The sequence below is a fragment of the Alligator sinensis genome, unplaced genomic scaffold (assembly GCF_000455745.1).
Source record: "Alligator sinensis unplaced genomic scaffold, ASM45574v1 scaffold811_2, whole genome shotgun sequence".
Lineage (NCBI taxonomy): Eukaryota > Metazoa > Chordata > Crocodylia > Alligatoridae > Alligator > Alligator sinensis.
The window spans coordinates 53,145-67,675 of NW_005843373.1; the positions used below are offsets into that span (position 1 = coordinate 53,145).

The 14,531-nt window shown below is 51.1% G+C and overlaps 1 protein-coding gene across 12 annotated transcripts; it reads left to right on the plus strand.

The window, feature by feature from the left end:
• The first annotated feature begins 1,096 nt into the window (after positions 1-1,096).
• SLC25A44 (solute carrier family 25 member 44) lies at positions 1,097-14,531 on the plus strand. 12 transcript variants are annotated; one of them, XM_025195025.1, is made up of 5 exons: positions 1,097-1,325; positions 6,969-7,088; positions 7,765-8,392; positions 8,890-9,111; positions 10,044-14,531. In XM_025195025.1, the coding sequence occupies exons 3-5, from the start codon at positions 7,771-7,773 to the stop codon at positions 10,292-10,294; spliced, it is 1,095 nt and encodes a 364-aa protein (XP_025050810.1). In that variant the 5' UTR covers positions 1,097-1,325; positions 6,969-7,088; positions 7,765-7,770; the 3' UTR covers positions 10,295-14,531. The 12 variants fall into 12 exon arrangements, 10 of the variants coding, with proteins under 10 accessions (XP_025050810.1, XP_025050808.1, XP_025050804.1 ...); XM_025195023.1 differs by lacking the exon at positions 1,097-1,325 and adding an exon at positions 1,866-1,884; XM_025195019.1 differs by lacking the exon at positions 1,097-1,325 and adding an exon at positions 1,893-2,082 and having other exon boundaries at positions 4,570-7,088.

Below are 14,531 nucleotides of genomic sequence, written 5' to 3' on the forward strand. Positions count from 1 at the left end.
GGCTGGAGTATGTCAGGCAATGCAAGCCTGGGAAGCAAGAGGAGTCTGTCCGGGGGCTTTCTTTCAAGGACCACTCATCAGGCCTGCTGTGAACCGCCAACTCAGCTACACACTGCCCGAAGACCACAGTTGTGCTGCAGATTATAGCACAAGTGGCTTTTCAGGCTTTGTTGGCACTAGGGGCAGATCCTCACTCACCCAGAGGCGTGTAGGAGCTTTGGCCCTGCTGATTGCAGCCGCCTGTGTCTTTGTCCCCTTGTCAATTGTGGCTATTTACACTAGTGCCCTTGTCAATTGTGGCTGTTTCCTATAAGCAGGACAAACCCCAGATCTCACCAGATCTGGAGCAAGAGTGCGATCAGTGCCCAGCAGCCTCTGAAACATAGGGAAACGCTTTCCCTCATCCCTTTCCCTGTAAAACGTGCCTGTTTCATCACAGAGCTTGCTTGCTCTCTCACGTGGTAAAACTCCAGTGGCTGTCACAGAAGAGGGGGCCCAGATTTGAGCGTGGCTTCTTCCCAAGCGCCGGTGGCTGGTCTCCGTTAGGGATTTGACGCCAAGATCCACATGCCTTAGTGCCGTGAACACGTGGTCTGTGTGTGTAACCTCGTGTCCCAGTTCCCCTGCAATCCACAGCCGACTTCTCTGGAGTGCCTGAAATCTTACTTAACTGGGAAAACCAACCCCCAGCTCAGCCCTGCCTCTCTGCCTTGCAAATCCCTGTCTCTGTGCCATGTGCTACTTCCTCAGTGCCAGATCCCTGGAGCCCACCTGGGGTAAATCAGCCCAGCTCCGCAGGTTCACACCCCCAGAGCTGGGCTGATTGGCCGCAGTAGGCAACTTGGCCCTTGGCTGCTTATGTGATTGTGTTTAACCTGATTTTATAAAACAGAGAGAAAAAAAAACCAAGATGTAAATCTTCCTCATCTTTTATACGTTTTATTTTTATTAAAAAGAGAATGTGATGCTGTTGTGCAGCTGCTTTAATTGCTATTTTAGGAGCCTGCCGACACTAGGAGAGGAAAAGGCCTGATTTCTCTACCTTGGGGTGTGGTCATGGACATTGCTCCAAAAGGACATAAAATGCTGCTGCAGCTTTGCCCCGGTGCAAAGGAGTAGGGCAAGGGAGATAACTCTATTAACTGAGCACTGTTCATTGCAAAGGAGCTCGACGCACAGGCTGTTTTATTACTTTCCAACCTGTGGGAAAAGCAGCCGGCTCTGGGGTGGAGGCCTTTTAACAGCAACAGCGTGCGAGAAGAGGGGAAGAGAAGCCCCTGCTGAAAGAGAAGGAAGAGTTTACAACAGCGCAGAAGGCAAACAAGGTTCTTTGGGTGAATCCGATATCTTTTATTAGACCAACTTAAATAGTTGGACAAAAATTTTCTTAGCAAGCTTTCGGGTTTCAGGAAGCCTCTGCAGTTGGTGTGTGCATTTCCGGAAACCTGGCAACAACCCACACCCCTGCAGCAATGCTGAAGTCTCGTGCGCGGTGCTGCTGCGTAATACAAAAAAAGGGGTCCGTTGTTCCCCTTCGATAGATGGAGAAACCAAGGCACGGGGCAATTGAACTGCAATTGCAGTGGTCTTGGGAACTGGTGGGAAAACTGGACAGGGATCCCAAGAGGAGAGCATGAGACCACAGCTGAGGTCTGGGGAAGGGGTCATAGGACAATCAGGCAAGGTAATTACGCTTCTGGCCCTTTAAGAGTCTTGATATGGTTCTGGCCCTTTAAGAGCCATGAACTCAGGGTGGCCCTTCAAGCCGGTGATGTAACACCGAGGAGGGACCGCGGTGTCTGCGCATGCTCCATTCGGCCAACCCCCACCCCCGAGGAGCCATCTTTGTCTGGGGCGGAGCCTTTGGTCGCCATCTTTGCTGTGGTGAGGAAGCGCGCGGCGCCCTGGCCGGCGCGAGCTTCTGCCTGCACTGAACATGAGGGCGACGCCGCGATGCTGATTGGCCGAGCGGCCGAGCCCCGCCCTCGCGCGCTCACTTCCGCCTGGAAGCCTGGCCCGGGCGTGTGGGGGCGCCGCCATGGGGCGGGGGGAGGCGTGGGGGCCGGGGGGCGCCCGCCCCAGGTGAGTGCGTGGAGGGGGCCTGTGGTCTGAGATCCAGCTGGGGGAAAGGATTTGGGGCCTAGCTGTGGGGGGCTGGGGTCCGGGGGGCGGTTGGGGGTCTGTCTCTGGGGTGGGAGGGGCCTGGGGGTCCAGCTGGGGGGCAGGGAGGTGGTCTGGGGTCCAGACCCAGCTTGAGGATGGTGCCGGGGAGGTGGGTGGGGCGGGCCCAAGGAGAGGCTTTAATGGCAGGGCTCCCTTGGGAGGCTGGGGAGGAGCTGGGGGGCTCACCTGGAGCTGCCTGGCTGGGGGGCAGCTTGGGGAGGGAGGTATTTGTGGGGCACTGCTGGGGGGAGGCGGTCAGAGGGGAAAGTGGAGGGTGCTTCTGAAGAGAAGGACTTGGGGGGTGCAGGGGCAGGAGGGGCAGTTGAGAGAGGCCTGGGGGTAATTGTGGGGGCGGGGAGGAGCGGGTTGATGGGAGTGCAGCTGCTGGGGTGACAGAAAGGAGCAGCGAGCGAGGAGGTTGCTTTGGGTGCATCTGAAGGTGGCACCTACAGCAAACCCCTCTGGCCAAAACCTGCCAGCTCTGTTTCGGTCACAGACCCATCTGGATTTCATGCCCTCAAAGCTGCTTTGGACCCATGGATAAAAGGGGTTGAAAAATAGGCAGCAGCTGGGGCTGGCAGAGGCTCCATCTCCCCAACCCTGGGTGCATTTAGTGCGGTGCTGGGATGAGAGTTAAAGAGTGACTTGCTCGATTTGCTGCTGGGTCCCCTGGCTTTCCTGCCTGGGAGAGACCTCGCAGGCGGCGGTGCATGGAGCAGCACGGATCCTGGCTCGGCCCATTTCTGGATGCCTCCCAGGTCTTTGAGTCCAGGCATTAGTATGCTGCACAGAAAAGCTCCCCAAACTGAGAGCAGACAAAAGCCATTGGCCAAAGAGTGGCATTTCAATACAGCAGCAGCAGAACGAGCTTGCCGCAGGGATGGGCCGGCCTGTGCTGAAGGGGAACAGGTTGTCCCTCCCGACTGTTTGAGATGAGGTGGGAAGCCTGCTCTGGCCTCTTCAGTTCGTAGCAAGGTGTTTGCAGCCAGTGTCCAAGCACTCAAAGGAGAGTTTAGCAGTACTGGGGTTATCCCGAGACAGGCGTCCTTTCCTCCCAGGAAATGCAGCAAGTTTGGGTTGGGGTTTCCAAAGAAAAAGCCCTGCATTTGCCCTCTGAGGTCCCCTTCATGCTTTGCCATCACACTCTTCCCGGTAGGTAAGAAAGGTCTGGAGAAACTGAGGCACAGAAAGGTGAAATGACTTGTCTGGGGCCACACAGCAGGGCTGCAACAGAGCCAGGAGCAGGAACCCAGGAGTCCTGCTCCCTGACGTGCTTGTAAACACAAGGCAGGATTATGTTTCCTTCTGTTCTCAGCAAGGGGTGGGAGGTCTCTAAAATACCATTATAAACACCAGCCTAATTTCTGTGCAGCTGTAAAGTATGCCTTTTGGCTTCCCAGCCCCCAAAGATTTTGGGGAAAGACAGCTGAGAGCATATGAATGTAGACTTTCCGTGTCCTACTCTGGGATCTGAAGGGCCTGGGCAGGATCATTTGGCAATTATTTTTGCCTTTTTTGGGAGAAGTGTAGAAGTTGGAAAGGGGATGTCTGGCTGGGGAGATGTTTGGTGGGATGATTACATTGAGTAAGGCCCTCTAAGTGCTAGGTACAATCTTAATCCTGGAAAAGCTCCCCTTGTGTTAAACTACAGGTGAAATCCTGGCTGTGTTAAAATCGGGGCATAGCTGGTGATGTGTTCCTTCTCTTCCCTCCTCCCCCAGTGTGCTTCCTTTGCCTGTGGGCCATGGGATTAAAACAGCACTGCCTGCTAGATTTTGGTCCTGAATGGAGGTGCTTATTAATGAGAGATAAAGGAAGTAGCAGTCACTTCTGCCAAATAGCTTGTGGTTTCTTTGTAAAAACAAAACATTAGAGAACTTAAACTGGTGGACAGGCCTCCTGGGGTGTGTGCGCTTTTTAATGCTGTGGACAGATCTGGTTTGCTTGCATAAATGTGTTCCCTTCTGGGTGGGGGCACGCACACGCGTGCCTGTCAAGCCTAACATGGCATGTGCTATAGCAGGGGTGGCCAGTCTGTGGCATGGGCAGTCTTTGTGTGTGGTCTGCAGCAAACTGGGGAGAGATCAGAGAGCATGGTGGCAGATAGGGCAGGAACCAGAAAGCAGAGCAGCAGATCAGGCAGGGAGCACAAGGAGGGAAGCAGAGCAGCAGATCAGGCAGGGAGTACAGGACTGAGAGTAGAATCCAGAGCCACAGATGGGGCAGAGGAAGGGGGATTGGAGTGGCACTTGGTGGGGTGTGGGGTTCACCTGTGACGGAGTTCCACGGGTCTAACAGCATTGGGTAGAGCTGTGGATTTCTTTTTGTGGAGCATTAAATTGGAGGTACCCCCAGCAAAACCCCACTGGGGTCAGGGGCTTATCACATATTCCTTTTCCCATACAGCTGTCTGTAGCCATGACCTGAGGAAGGGCACCTCGCACCTGAAACCTGGTCTAGAATCTCTCCCAGCTATGCAGCTGGTCCAATAAAAGAGGCTGCCCTGTGACAGGCATCTGTATAGTGGTCAAACTGTCCCCACATCAATGAGGTGGACACTGAACTTTCCTGGCACAGATTTCATGGTCTAGTTTTTGCTGTATTATTTACTCTGTTTGGCTATGAGAGTAACTGACATTGAGGCAAGGTTTTATATTTGCACTGGGTAAAAGAGAGGTGTTGGGGCTTCCCCTTTAGACTCTTATTTTGTAGATACCATCTGCTCTTTGGTCTCGTTGCCCATTGCCAGAAGTTGTGACCAGCTCCTAACGCTGTGCTGATGCTGGATAAATATTTTGTTGGCTAATAGCAAGCAAATACTTTTCTTCCCTAGCAGAAAAGCCCTTTTTTTGCCAGTACTTCCTCATCTCAAAATCCTCTCTGGTGAGTTCCAAAGGGAGAAGCAATTATATAAGTTGCCTTCTCCATGGGAACTCACCCATAGAGTCCAAATTACCTGAGCTGCACTGTTGGAGCGCAAGATCTGGACTCTTACGCTTTGGCACTGGCTTGAAAGAATGCATAAATTAGGGCTCATCTCTGCTTGAAAGGAAGTTTGGTTTAAGCACAGGTGTGAATTTGAAGTGTGGCAGCTGCTTCCGAAGAACTCTGCATGTTGACACTTACCAGAGAGTCCACAGGTGGAGGTACTTGGGGATTAGCTAGTTGGTCTTGAATGGCCCTGTGTGTATTCAAGACTTTATGGTTACACAGATTTAAGGCACCTTTATACAGCTAGAACTGTGCAAAAGAAGCTTTTATGTAACTGCAAATCATAAAAACTTGGCCTTCTCCAGTATTTCAGTATTAACACAGCCTTTGTTAGGCTTCTTGGGTGGATACTTCAGGGATCATAGAGCATTTGTTAGTACAGGACTTGCATATGTGCTTATGCCTTCCAGAGCTACTAATGGAGCATCCTCAGCTGTGGGCAGTGTCCTATGCCTTTAGACCAACACAGCTACAACCTGCACCCTTGCAAGTTCTTGCACTTCATTGTTGCATGACCTCAGTTTTGGAGACTGCAGATACCCAGGCATGGAGGGAACCCTTAAAACCAGCAATACCCTATCATGGAAGGGGGCTGTAACTGCAGCACCCCGGGAGCTGCAGCATCTCATGAATTCCTGTCAAGCTACTGCTGCCATCTGCAGGTTGCCCCTTCCCATCCTTCAGTGCAGGTTTGAAGCAGAGTTGCATTTTAATTGTATGCAAATCTGTTGCTGCTGATAGGAGGAAACAAACTGAAGGATCTGGCTTGGCTAAAGAAACTAGAGCTGGAGAGAGCAAAGGTGTCTTAGGGAGAGAGCGGGTGCCCTGCTGTCCGACTGGGACAGATTCCAAAGCTGCTCTCGGATCTGCTGCATGGGGCATGAGCTCCCCTGGGATCATGGCCTGCCTGGGTCTGTTAGGGTCATGGAACACCTGCAGCAGAGGGGAATTTGCTGCAGACACTTTATCTCCTACTTTCCTGGCACCTGCCCAGAAACTGGAGTCTTAGAGCCAGTGTCTACGGGAAAAGGGCCTGAATCCGTACCTGTCTGTGTTCCCCAAGTTCTGCCTGGGCAGTGACTTTACCGCTCCCAGCAGAGGGAACTGAGACAGTGGAGTTCCCAGGGACCTGCTCTGGTCCTGTCTTCTCTTTGCCCTGGTTAGGTTCAGCAAAGAGTCTCTTTGCTTTGCCTGTGGACCCATTGAAGGTTGTAGCCAACCTCTCCAAAGAGCTCAGCCTGCTCCAGATGGCAGGACTGCAGTTGTGGCATGGTGTGGCAATCAGGGCAGCAGTAATAAGAGGATGGGTTGTCAGGTGAGGGGATCTGGGCTAGATAGGCAGTGCCAGCTGTCTCATCCTGCTGCAAGAGATCCCGATGGCCTGTGAAGTGTCTTCCCAGCTCTGAGCCTGGTGACCTGCCCCCTGCATGCTGCCAAGGCAGATGGGTTGCCAGCTGCTGCAGGGTGCTAGTGGCAGGGAGGACTAGCTAGTAACCCAAGGGCTGATGATCTTTGCTCACCTAAGCTGTAAAGTACAGCCAGCCACTTTTTCCAGGCTGGGAGCTCCTTGATCTGGGGATCTCCATTAACACTTTCTTCCCAGACATACCTTCCAGGCCCACCTGAATCTCTGCTCTTGTTTCCTCCTTGTCTTCCTCCTTCCAGCCCCCTCTCTTCACTTCTCCATGAACTTGTGTTTCCAGGCTCTGTGGGCAGGGGAAGGTGGGAGGGGCAAGGAAAGCAGACAGGTGTGACTTGTGCAGGGAGTGTGGGGACGTGCTCGGAAACCGCATGTCTTGCCCTTTGCTTTGCAGACACCCTGGGACCTGGAGGGCAGGATCTTGGAGGCCAGCAGCAGCCGGGAGCTCAGAATGACCAGGAGGAAGCGGCATTGGTTGCCCATCGGTTCTCCTCCTCTGCAAGTTCGCTAGAAGGTAACAGTCGGCACACGTGCTGTATCCCTGTGCTCACATCTCACTGCACTGCACACAAGTTGGCAGGCTGTGTGAGAGGGAGAAATCCTGGCACAAAGAGGTGAAGTGATGTGCCAAAGCATCTCCCCTGCTCTGGAGAGCTGGTGTGATATGACCAGCAGGTCCCATCCTGTGCCTGGCATATCAGACCAAGGCTGAGCTCCTGCTCCTGTTACCTGGCAGACACAGCAATACCTACCCCCAGGGTCCTGCAACATCTTGGATGGAGTAATCATAATGTGGACTCATCTATGCTTGAGGCACAAGTAAGCCAGCTGCACATCTCGCCCGATATGTTCCTGTCCCCATCTTCTGCTTTGTGTTGATCTTTGAATGCAAAACCTTGCCTGCAGGTTGGCTCTTAGCCAATGGTGGCATCCTCAAAACAACATTTTGTTGCCTGAGAGCCTAGAACCCCCTTTCCATTGAACCCCCCCCTGCCATTGCTTGTAGCAGTAATTTGGTTTCATTCCATTGAACCCACCCCTGCCATTGCTTGTAGCAGTAATTTGGTTCCAAGGTAGCTTTCATTCAGCACCTTGGCTAGCTTGAAGGGTCCCAGTAGGGCTGGGCCTGCGCGAGGCAGTCATGGAGTGGCATATCCCCTGGGCATTCATTTTCCCCCTGTCTGCTGCAGGGAGCCATGCAGGACAAACGAAACATCCAGATCATCGAATGGGAACATCTGGACAAGAAGAAGTTCTATGTGTTCGGCATCTGCATGACCATGATGATCCGGGTGAGCGTTTACCCCTTCACGCTCATCCGCACGCGCCTGCAGGTCCAGAAGGGCAAGAGCCTCTACAATGGCACTTTCGACGCCTTCGTCAAGATTTTGCGGACGGAGGGGGCATCTGGGCTGTACCGTGGCTTCCTGGTCAACACCTTCACTCTCATTTCGGGCCAGTGCTATGTGACCACCTACGAGCTCACCCGCAAGTACGTGGCATGCTACAGCAATAGCAACACGGTCAAGTCACTGGTGGCCGGTGGCTCGGCCTCACTGGTGGCTCAGAGCATCACAGTGCCCATCGATATAGTCTCTCAGCACCTCATGATGCAGCGTAAAGGCGAGACGATGGGCAGATTCCGTATCCAGAACTCAGACTGTAAGCGGGCCCTTGTCTTTGGCCAGACCAAGGAGGTCATTGTGCAGATCTTCAAGGCCGACGGGTTGAGGGGCTTCTACAGGGGCTATGTGGCCTCTCTGCTCACCTATATTCCCAACAGCGCTGTGTGGTGGCCCTTCTATCACTTCTATGCAGGTAGGTGAAAGAAGATTTTTTGCCATGACCTGGGGAGGGGCCATCATGGTATGCTGGGGCCTAAGTTAGATCAGAGCTGCAGCTGCTGACTGGAAAGGGTTTTCTGTATAGCAAGCCACCAAGCATATCTCATGGTTGAGGGTTCATTCCCTCTGCTGGGCTGCTGCAGGGTGCAAGGTTGGGAATTGGCTGCAGAAGCTAAAGGAAGAGTCACTTTATTGCTGATCTTTGCAAGAAGCTCCTAATATCCTCGCTACTTGGTCACGGGAGCAGGACACAGGCCCCGTGTCCCTGGAGGAAGAGGGTCTTACCTTCCTGACAGAGTGGACGTGGGATGCTGAGGGACATGTAGCCCCTGTGTGTTGGTGATCCTGCTTTTTTGAGAGGTGCTGGTGGGGAGTGCAGATGCCACATGAAGCTGGTACAGAGCAGTCAGGGATCCATCCATGGCCACGCCTGTGTCCATAACATCCCTCTGCCTCCTGTTCCCAGAACAGCTCTCACGCCTGACGCCAAAGGACTGTCCACACCTCCTCCTCCAAGCCATTTCGGGCCCGCTTGCTGCTGCCACGGCCTCCACACTCACCAACCCAATGGATGTCATCCGGGCTCGTGTACAGGTGAGGGCCTGGCCTGGCGTGGCCTCAAGAGCAGCAAGACTGGGGAATATGTGATGTGGGCCCTGGTACCAGCTCTGCCCCTGATCCCTGCTGTCTCAGGGGAGTTGCTTAATCGCTTCTCAGTGTCTGCAAACATTTAGTGCTGGGTGCTTCCATGGGTTGTGGCACATTTGGGGGTCTTAGCCTTCCTCTCCATGCCTCACTCTCCCTCTCTCCCTAATCAGTATATCATTGGAGCTGTTCGCTTGAGGGAATGTGGCCCTTTAAGGCAGCTGGACTTAGTCTTGCCTGTGACTAATCGGATACTTCCCTGGTGATGAGATTAAAGATCAACAACCAGCTTAGTGGGTTGGGGATCACGGAGGAGCCTGAGACTAAGGGGAAAGCTTGGGTCATTGTGTCAGCCCTGGCCCCCCCAGCAAGAGAAGCTGTGGGACAGACAGGGTCATAGCACGAGGCCTGGATGGGCATATTTGCAGTGCAAGCAGCAGAAGGCAGTTGTGAAGCTGGAGGAGGAACAGGAGGTCAGGCGTGGTGCGCTAGTCTTGTTGGCTGCTGCACCCTGCGTGTCTGAACAGTGACAGTGCCCGTCATGGTAGGGCATGAAATCCAGGGGCTGGGAACTCCACTGATGCACAGGCTGGAGAGCTGGGTGACCAGCTGTTGCTTGAGAGTAGGGATCCCAAGGCAGGGACTAATTCAGTATTTGGAGAAACCCCATCCTGGCCTTTTAAGTTCCTTCCTGGTTCCTCTAGTTGGCTCTCGCTCCTTAGCCAGGACACTGGGCCGGATGGCCTGCTAGTCTGCTCTGGCTTGCTAGTTCCTCTGTTTTTGCATCACATGAAAACCAAACAGCAGCTGGATGTTGAGGCAGGGGTGAGGGCAGGGCAGGACTGTCTCGCTGGTGTTGCAAAGTAACCTCTTAGTGAGCTGTGCTTGGAGCTGCTGTCCCTGACACCACTCGAGTATCCTGCTGGAGAGGCCTCTCCACACAGCTCCCTCTCCTAACCGTCTCCTTCTGGGCTTTGCAGGTGGAAGGCAAGAACTCCATCATCCTCACGTTCAAGCAGCTCATGGCAGAGGAAGGCCCCTGGGGCCTAACAAAAGGCCTCTCCGCCCGCATCATCTCAGCTACCCCTTCCACCATCGTCATTGTGGTAGGCTACGAAACGCTGAAGAAGCTGAGTCTCCGCCCAGAGTTCATGGACTCAAGACACTGGTAGCAAACAGTGAGGGAGAAACCTTACAAACCCCATGTCTTTTGGGCCATTATCACGGTTGAAAGCTCATCGGAGGCGCAGCCAGGTCTTGATTGCAGGCTTGTCCAGGCTTCACGCCAGAAGATGGAAGCATCTGTCTCTTCAGATTCGGCCGCCAATCCAACCTGCTGCTGTGAGTTCTGGCTCCAAAATGCAGCATCTTTGGCCTGTGATGATTCATTCCCAAGCACCCAAGTGTGCGAGTAAGCCTGACCCATTTCTGAGCCCCTATTTTTAAATTAAAGAGACTAGGGTTTCACACAGTGACAAAGTTTTAGTCTTTACGTGGATTTTAATCTTTGCCAAACGTCTCAGCAGGGCGAATCCCAGCAAACTCTACCGGGGCCCCCATTGGAAAGTGTGCCAATAGCACTGGTTTTGATAGAGGGGAATTGGAAAAATCTGTAATCTATTAGTTTGTTTCTATAAAAAATGAGCAAAACTTTTTCCAGACACCCACATTTTTCCTGTAGCAGATGGGGGAGAAGTGTAGCAGAAGCCTGGCACGGTCTCAGAAGCCGTGCCGACCACTTTCTGAATAGATCTGTACATAATTTTCTCTTTTTTTGTATATTCTTGGAATCAGTTTCACTTCCTCGCTCTTCTTCCAAATGTCTGACTAGTAGCTGTTGATGCGCGCTAGAGTTAAGTATCATTTGAGTTGGCTTTTCATTATAGCCCATGGCAATTATGACACCTACTGCAGATTTTAATCAGCTATATATATATTTCTTTTATTTCTGAGTGGGAAGTCTTGTTTATTGAAGGGACTGCCAGGTTTTTCTGTGGCCTTGTAAATTGTGAGTGTAAATATTCTACGTCCTGTGGAAACGGCTGCTGTTGTCATCGTCTCCCTGCCCCTGCCCCCCTTGCAGCATCTTCAGGGACAAACCAATCCAGAATCTGGTGGGAACGTCTGAGCATGGCTGGGACTGGATTGAGCTGAAGCAAAATGGGAGGAAGATGTGTGCTGCTGCCCCACCCCGTGCAGGCTGGATAGACGTGCATGTTTTGGCTCCTTGAGACTAAATAGATCTGTGCAGGTGATCAAAGGGATGGAGAATTTCCTCTTGCTGTGAGGAGACTTCTTTCAAGCTGGGACTCCTCCCCTCCCTCTTGATCCAGCTGGAAAGCAGAGTCCCACCTTGGATTCTGCTGCATTGATCACATTACTCCAGGTTCGTGCCTCATGACAGGGTGGAAGCCAAGCCAGAAGCGTTGCTGACCCCAGCTTGTCATAAGAACCAGGGCTGGGTAAGATCAAGTCTGTTGCTTCTAAGCAGTTGCTTCCACGTGGCTGGTGTATCTATTTAGGGCTGGTACCTGGCTACCTGTTGTAGGTCTCACTCTCTTAATGGAGTATTCAGTCTTGACTTCTGCTGATGGGCTCTCCTCTCACTCGAGCTCTGCTGGTCTTTATAGCCCCCATGGTGTGGGCTTCTCACAGGCCCCAAACCTCTGCTATTTGACACCTGCTGCAATGAAGAGAGTACAGTCAACTCTGGGGTGCAACACAAATCACCTTCCCCACAAAACATGAGTAAATCACTGAATCTCCATGCTCCAGGTCACCTGGGGGGTGATCTGAAGATGAAACCATCACTGCAAAGGTGCTAAGACATCGTGCACTTGGTTTTCAAACTAAGACTGAGCAGGAAGAGATGCTACAGGTAAAAAATGTGCCTGGAGGCAACTAGCTGGTACAGTCCAACATCTTGTCTTGCCTCTATCCTCTTGTGGGATCTGTGCAGGAATACAAAGTCTAGAACTCCCTTCTTCAGCATACTCCCATCCTTGATCTGGTGTACGGTCCCTTAAAAGGATGGACAAAGGGGGTTTCCACACAAACTTTTGGGGTGAGGGGGCATGGTTGAAATGGTGAACCTGGAAAAAGAAAGAGATTCAGACTTCTTGGGCTTCTCATCTGCTCCAGGACTTGTGACGGTATCAGGGGGAAAAGGAGCTTCTGTGTGTGTATACTTGCAAACATGGTATGAAGTACGCCTAACGGTTATATAGATTAATATTGTTTGTTATGTTTTGTCAGCCTCAGCACTTTGATAAGTGCAAAAAGAAATGACATCCCAAAAGAAACAAACCATCCTTCATTGGAAAACTGGTTTTCCTAACTCAGGCAGGTAACTTGCGGTTTCTAATGGGTAACTCTTGAAATCTCAGGAGCTGTGTCGCTCTTGGTAACTCTCCTTGTTCTAATAATTGAACGGTGCGCTGCAGAACTGGTCTAACCGAACATTGTGTGTTGCGGCTGCTAGAAATTTTATCCTAAAGGGACTGAAAAGCACGAGCCAACTGGCCAGAAATCTCCCTTCAGAGGCCCCCATAGTAGCTGTTACTGAAATCAAGGAGAGATGGAATTTAGCTGTAAGGAACTACATTTCACACCCTACCATTTCTCGATAGAATAGCTGATGAGCCGTTTCCAGCTGGGCCAGAGAAGCTGGTAACACACTACAAAGGACTGGGCTCTTCAAATGAGAGATTTCACACCTGAGCCACTGGGACAAACCTGCTGAAAGCATCGCGTGCTTCACAGGAGCCCTTCTCAGTTTGATTTTTTTTTTTTTTTTTTTTTTGTTTTTTCCTCCTTGCTAAAAGATTTGTGTTTGAAACCTGCTTTGCTTCAGAAGAGCTGATTCTGCAATGACGGTGCTAATCCTGTCTTTGGATGCTGCACACGGTTCAACTGTGGGAGAGTCTCAAGCCTTGATCTGCAAGAGGAGATGGGGTACTGGGATCTGGGGACACATACCTGCCAGGAGGAAGGATAAGAAGCTGCTTCATTTTTAAGGGACACTGTCACATTTGGGTTAATGAGATGAGAGCACCCACAGTCCTTTAGATAATTAAAACCCAAAACTCTAAAGGGATGCATTTTGTTTGGAACTGCATCAGTTAGGATATGAATTCTGAGCGCTCTACTTCCTCTTGGGTCTTTTGCCAATCTCCGTGGTCTCACAGGTGCACTTTCTTCTTTGAAGACTTCATTTTCCCACAGCACGCCAGCCGAGAAACTATGACGCAGCAAAAAGGATTGTGTGTAATATTAAAATACATTGGAAAAAATATTAGTGCCATGTGTAGCATCTAGAAGTGACTTGACCTTCTCCTCTGAAACAGACTTGATCTCAAGTGAGTGGTGCCCGTCCATAGGGCCATCCAGTTGAACTAGCCGGGATTTAACTCCAACAAGGGGCAGAATAACTTTGCAGAAAAACCTGATTAATCTCTCTTTCCTGGAGTCCAACAGGCAGCTCCTGCAATCTCATACCCACCTCAAATTATTCCTCCTTCTCCCCACATCCTTCAGACTTAATTGATCACTTTTATTTAATGACCAAGCCTAATTCTATTTCATTCGGTCTTTTAAGATCTGACTCAGGTGGGGGCTTACCCCAGGGATTTCCTAGTAGAATAGACAGTGTCTTCTATTCATCAGCCCTTCTGCTCATGGCTAGATCATTTTTTGCTGTCGTGACAGATAAATCACAAGGGAATTGAAGCACCTTTTATTTATATTGGTTGGTTTTGGGTTTCTTTCCTTCTTTTTGTTGGTTCTGCTCCAATGTCCCCTGGAGGAAATCTGTTCTTTACCTGCTGTGACCATTTGCGGTGGTACGGTATCTGCCTTCCTTGAAGTTTGCTTATCTGTTATAGGATATTGTCAAGTTAGTCTTGTGACCTCTCTCCCTCCAGTCTTTCTGATATACTGCTGATTTTAACATGCAGTAGATGATTCCCCTTCTGGTATCTGGTGAGCAGGTGTAATTGTTTCCTGATGAGATCTGTGCATGTCTTAACCCCAAGTGCAAACACCTGTAGGTAACTTCATAAGCATTTAGGCCTGAGAGGATGGCACACTTCTGATCTTGCTGTTTTTGAAAATATGGGGGTGCCATCTGAACCGTCTCATACCTAAATACTGGTGCATAAGATGAAATCTGGGAAATGGGTCTTAGCAACACTTCCATTGTTTCAAAATAATTGCGATGCTGGAATCAAGGGTCTCCATGAGATGGCTTTTTGGAATGGGGTGTGGGGAGTGGAAAAGGTCTGTAAGCTATGTCTCAACTAGCCTGCCTGCGTCCACCGCAGTGGGAGTACAGAACAATATGACTTGGTGCCTGCTCTGCAATTCGATACTGAGTGAATGTATTGTGTATATTAAACAGGTTTCACTGTTTGCACTGTAACAAGTCTTGGAAGTCTAATTAAAGTTTTTATTATTTATTTCACCCTCTC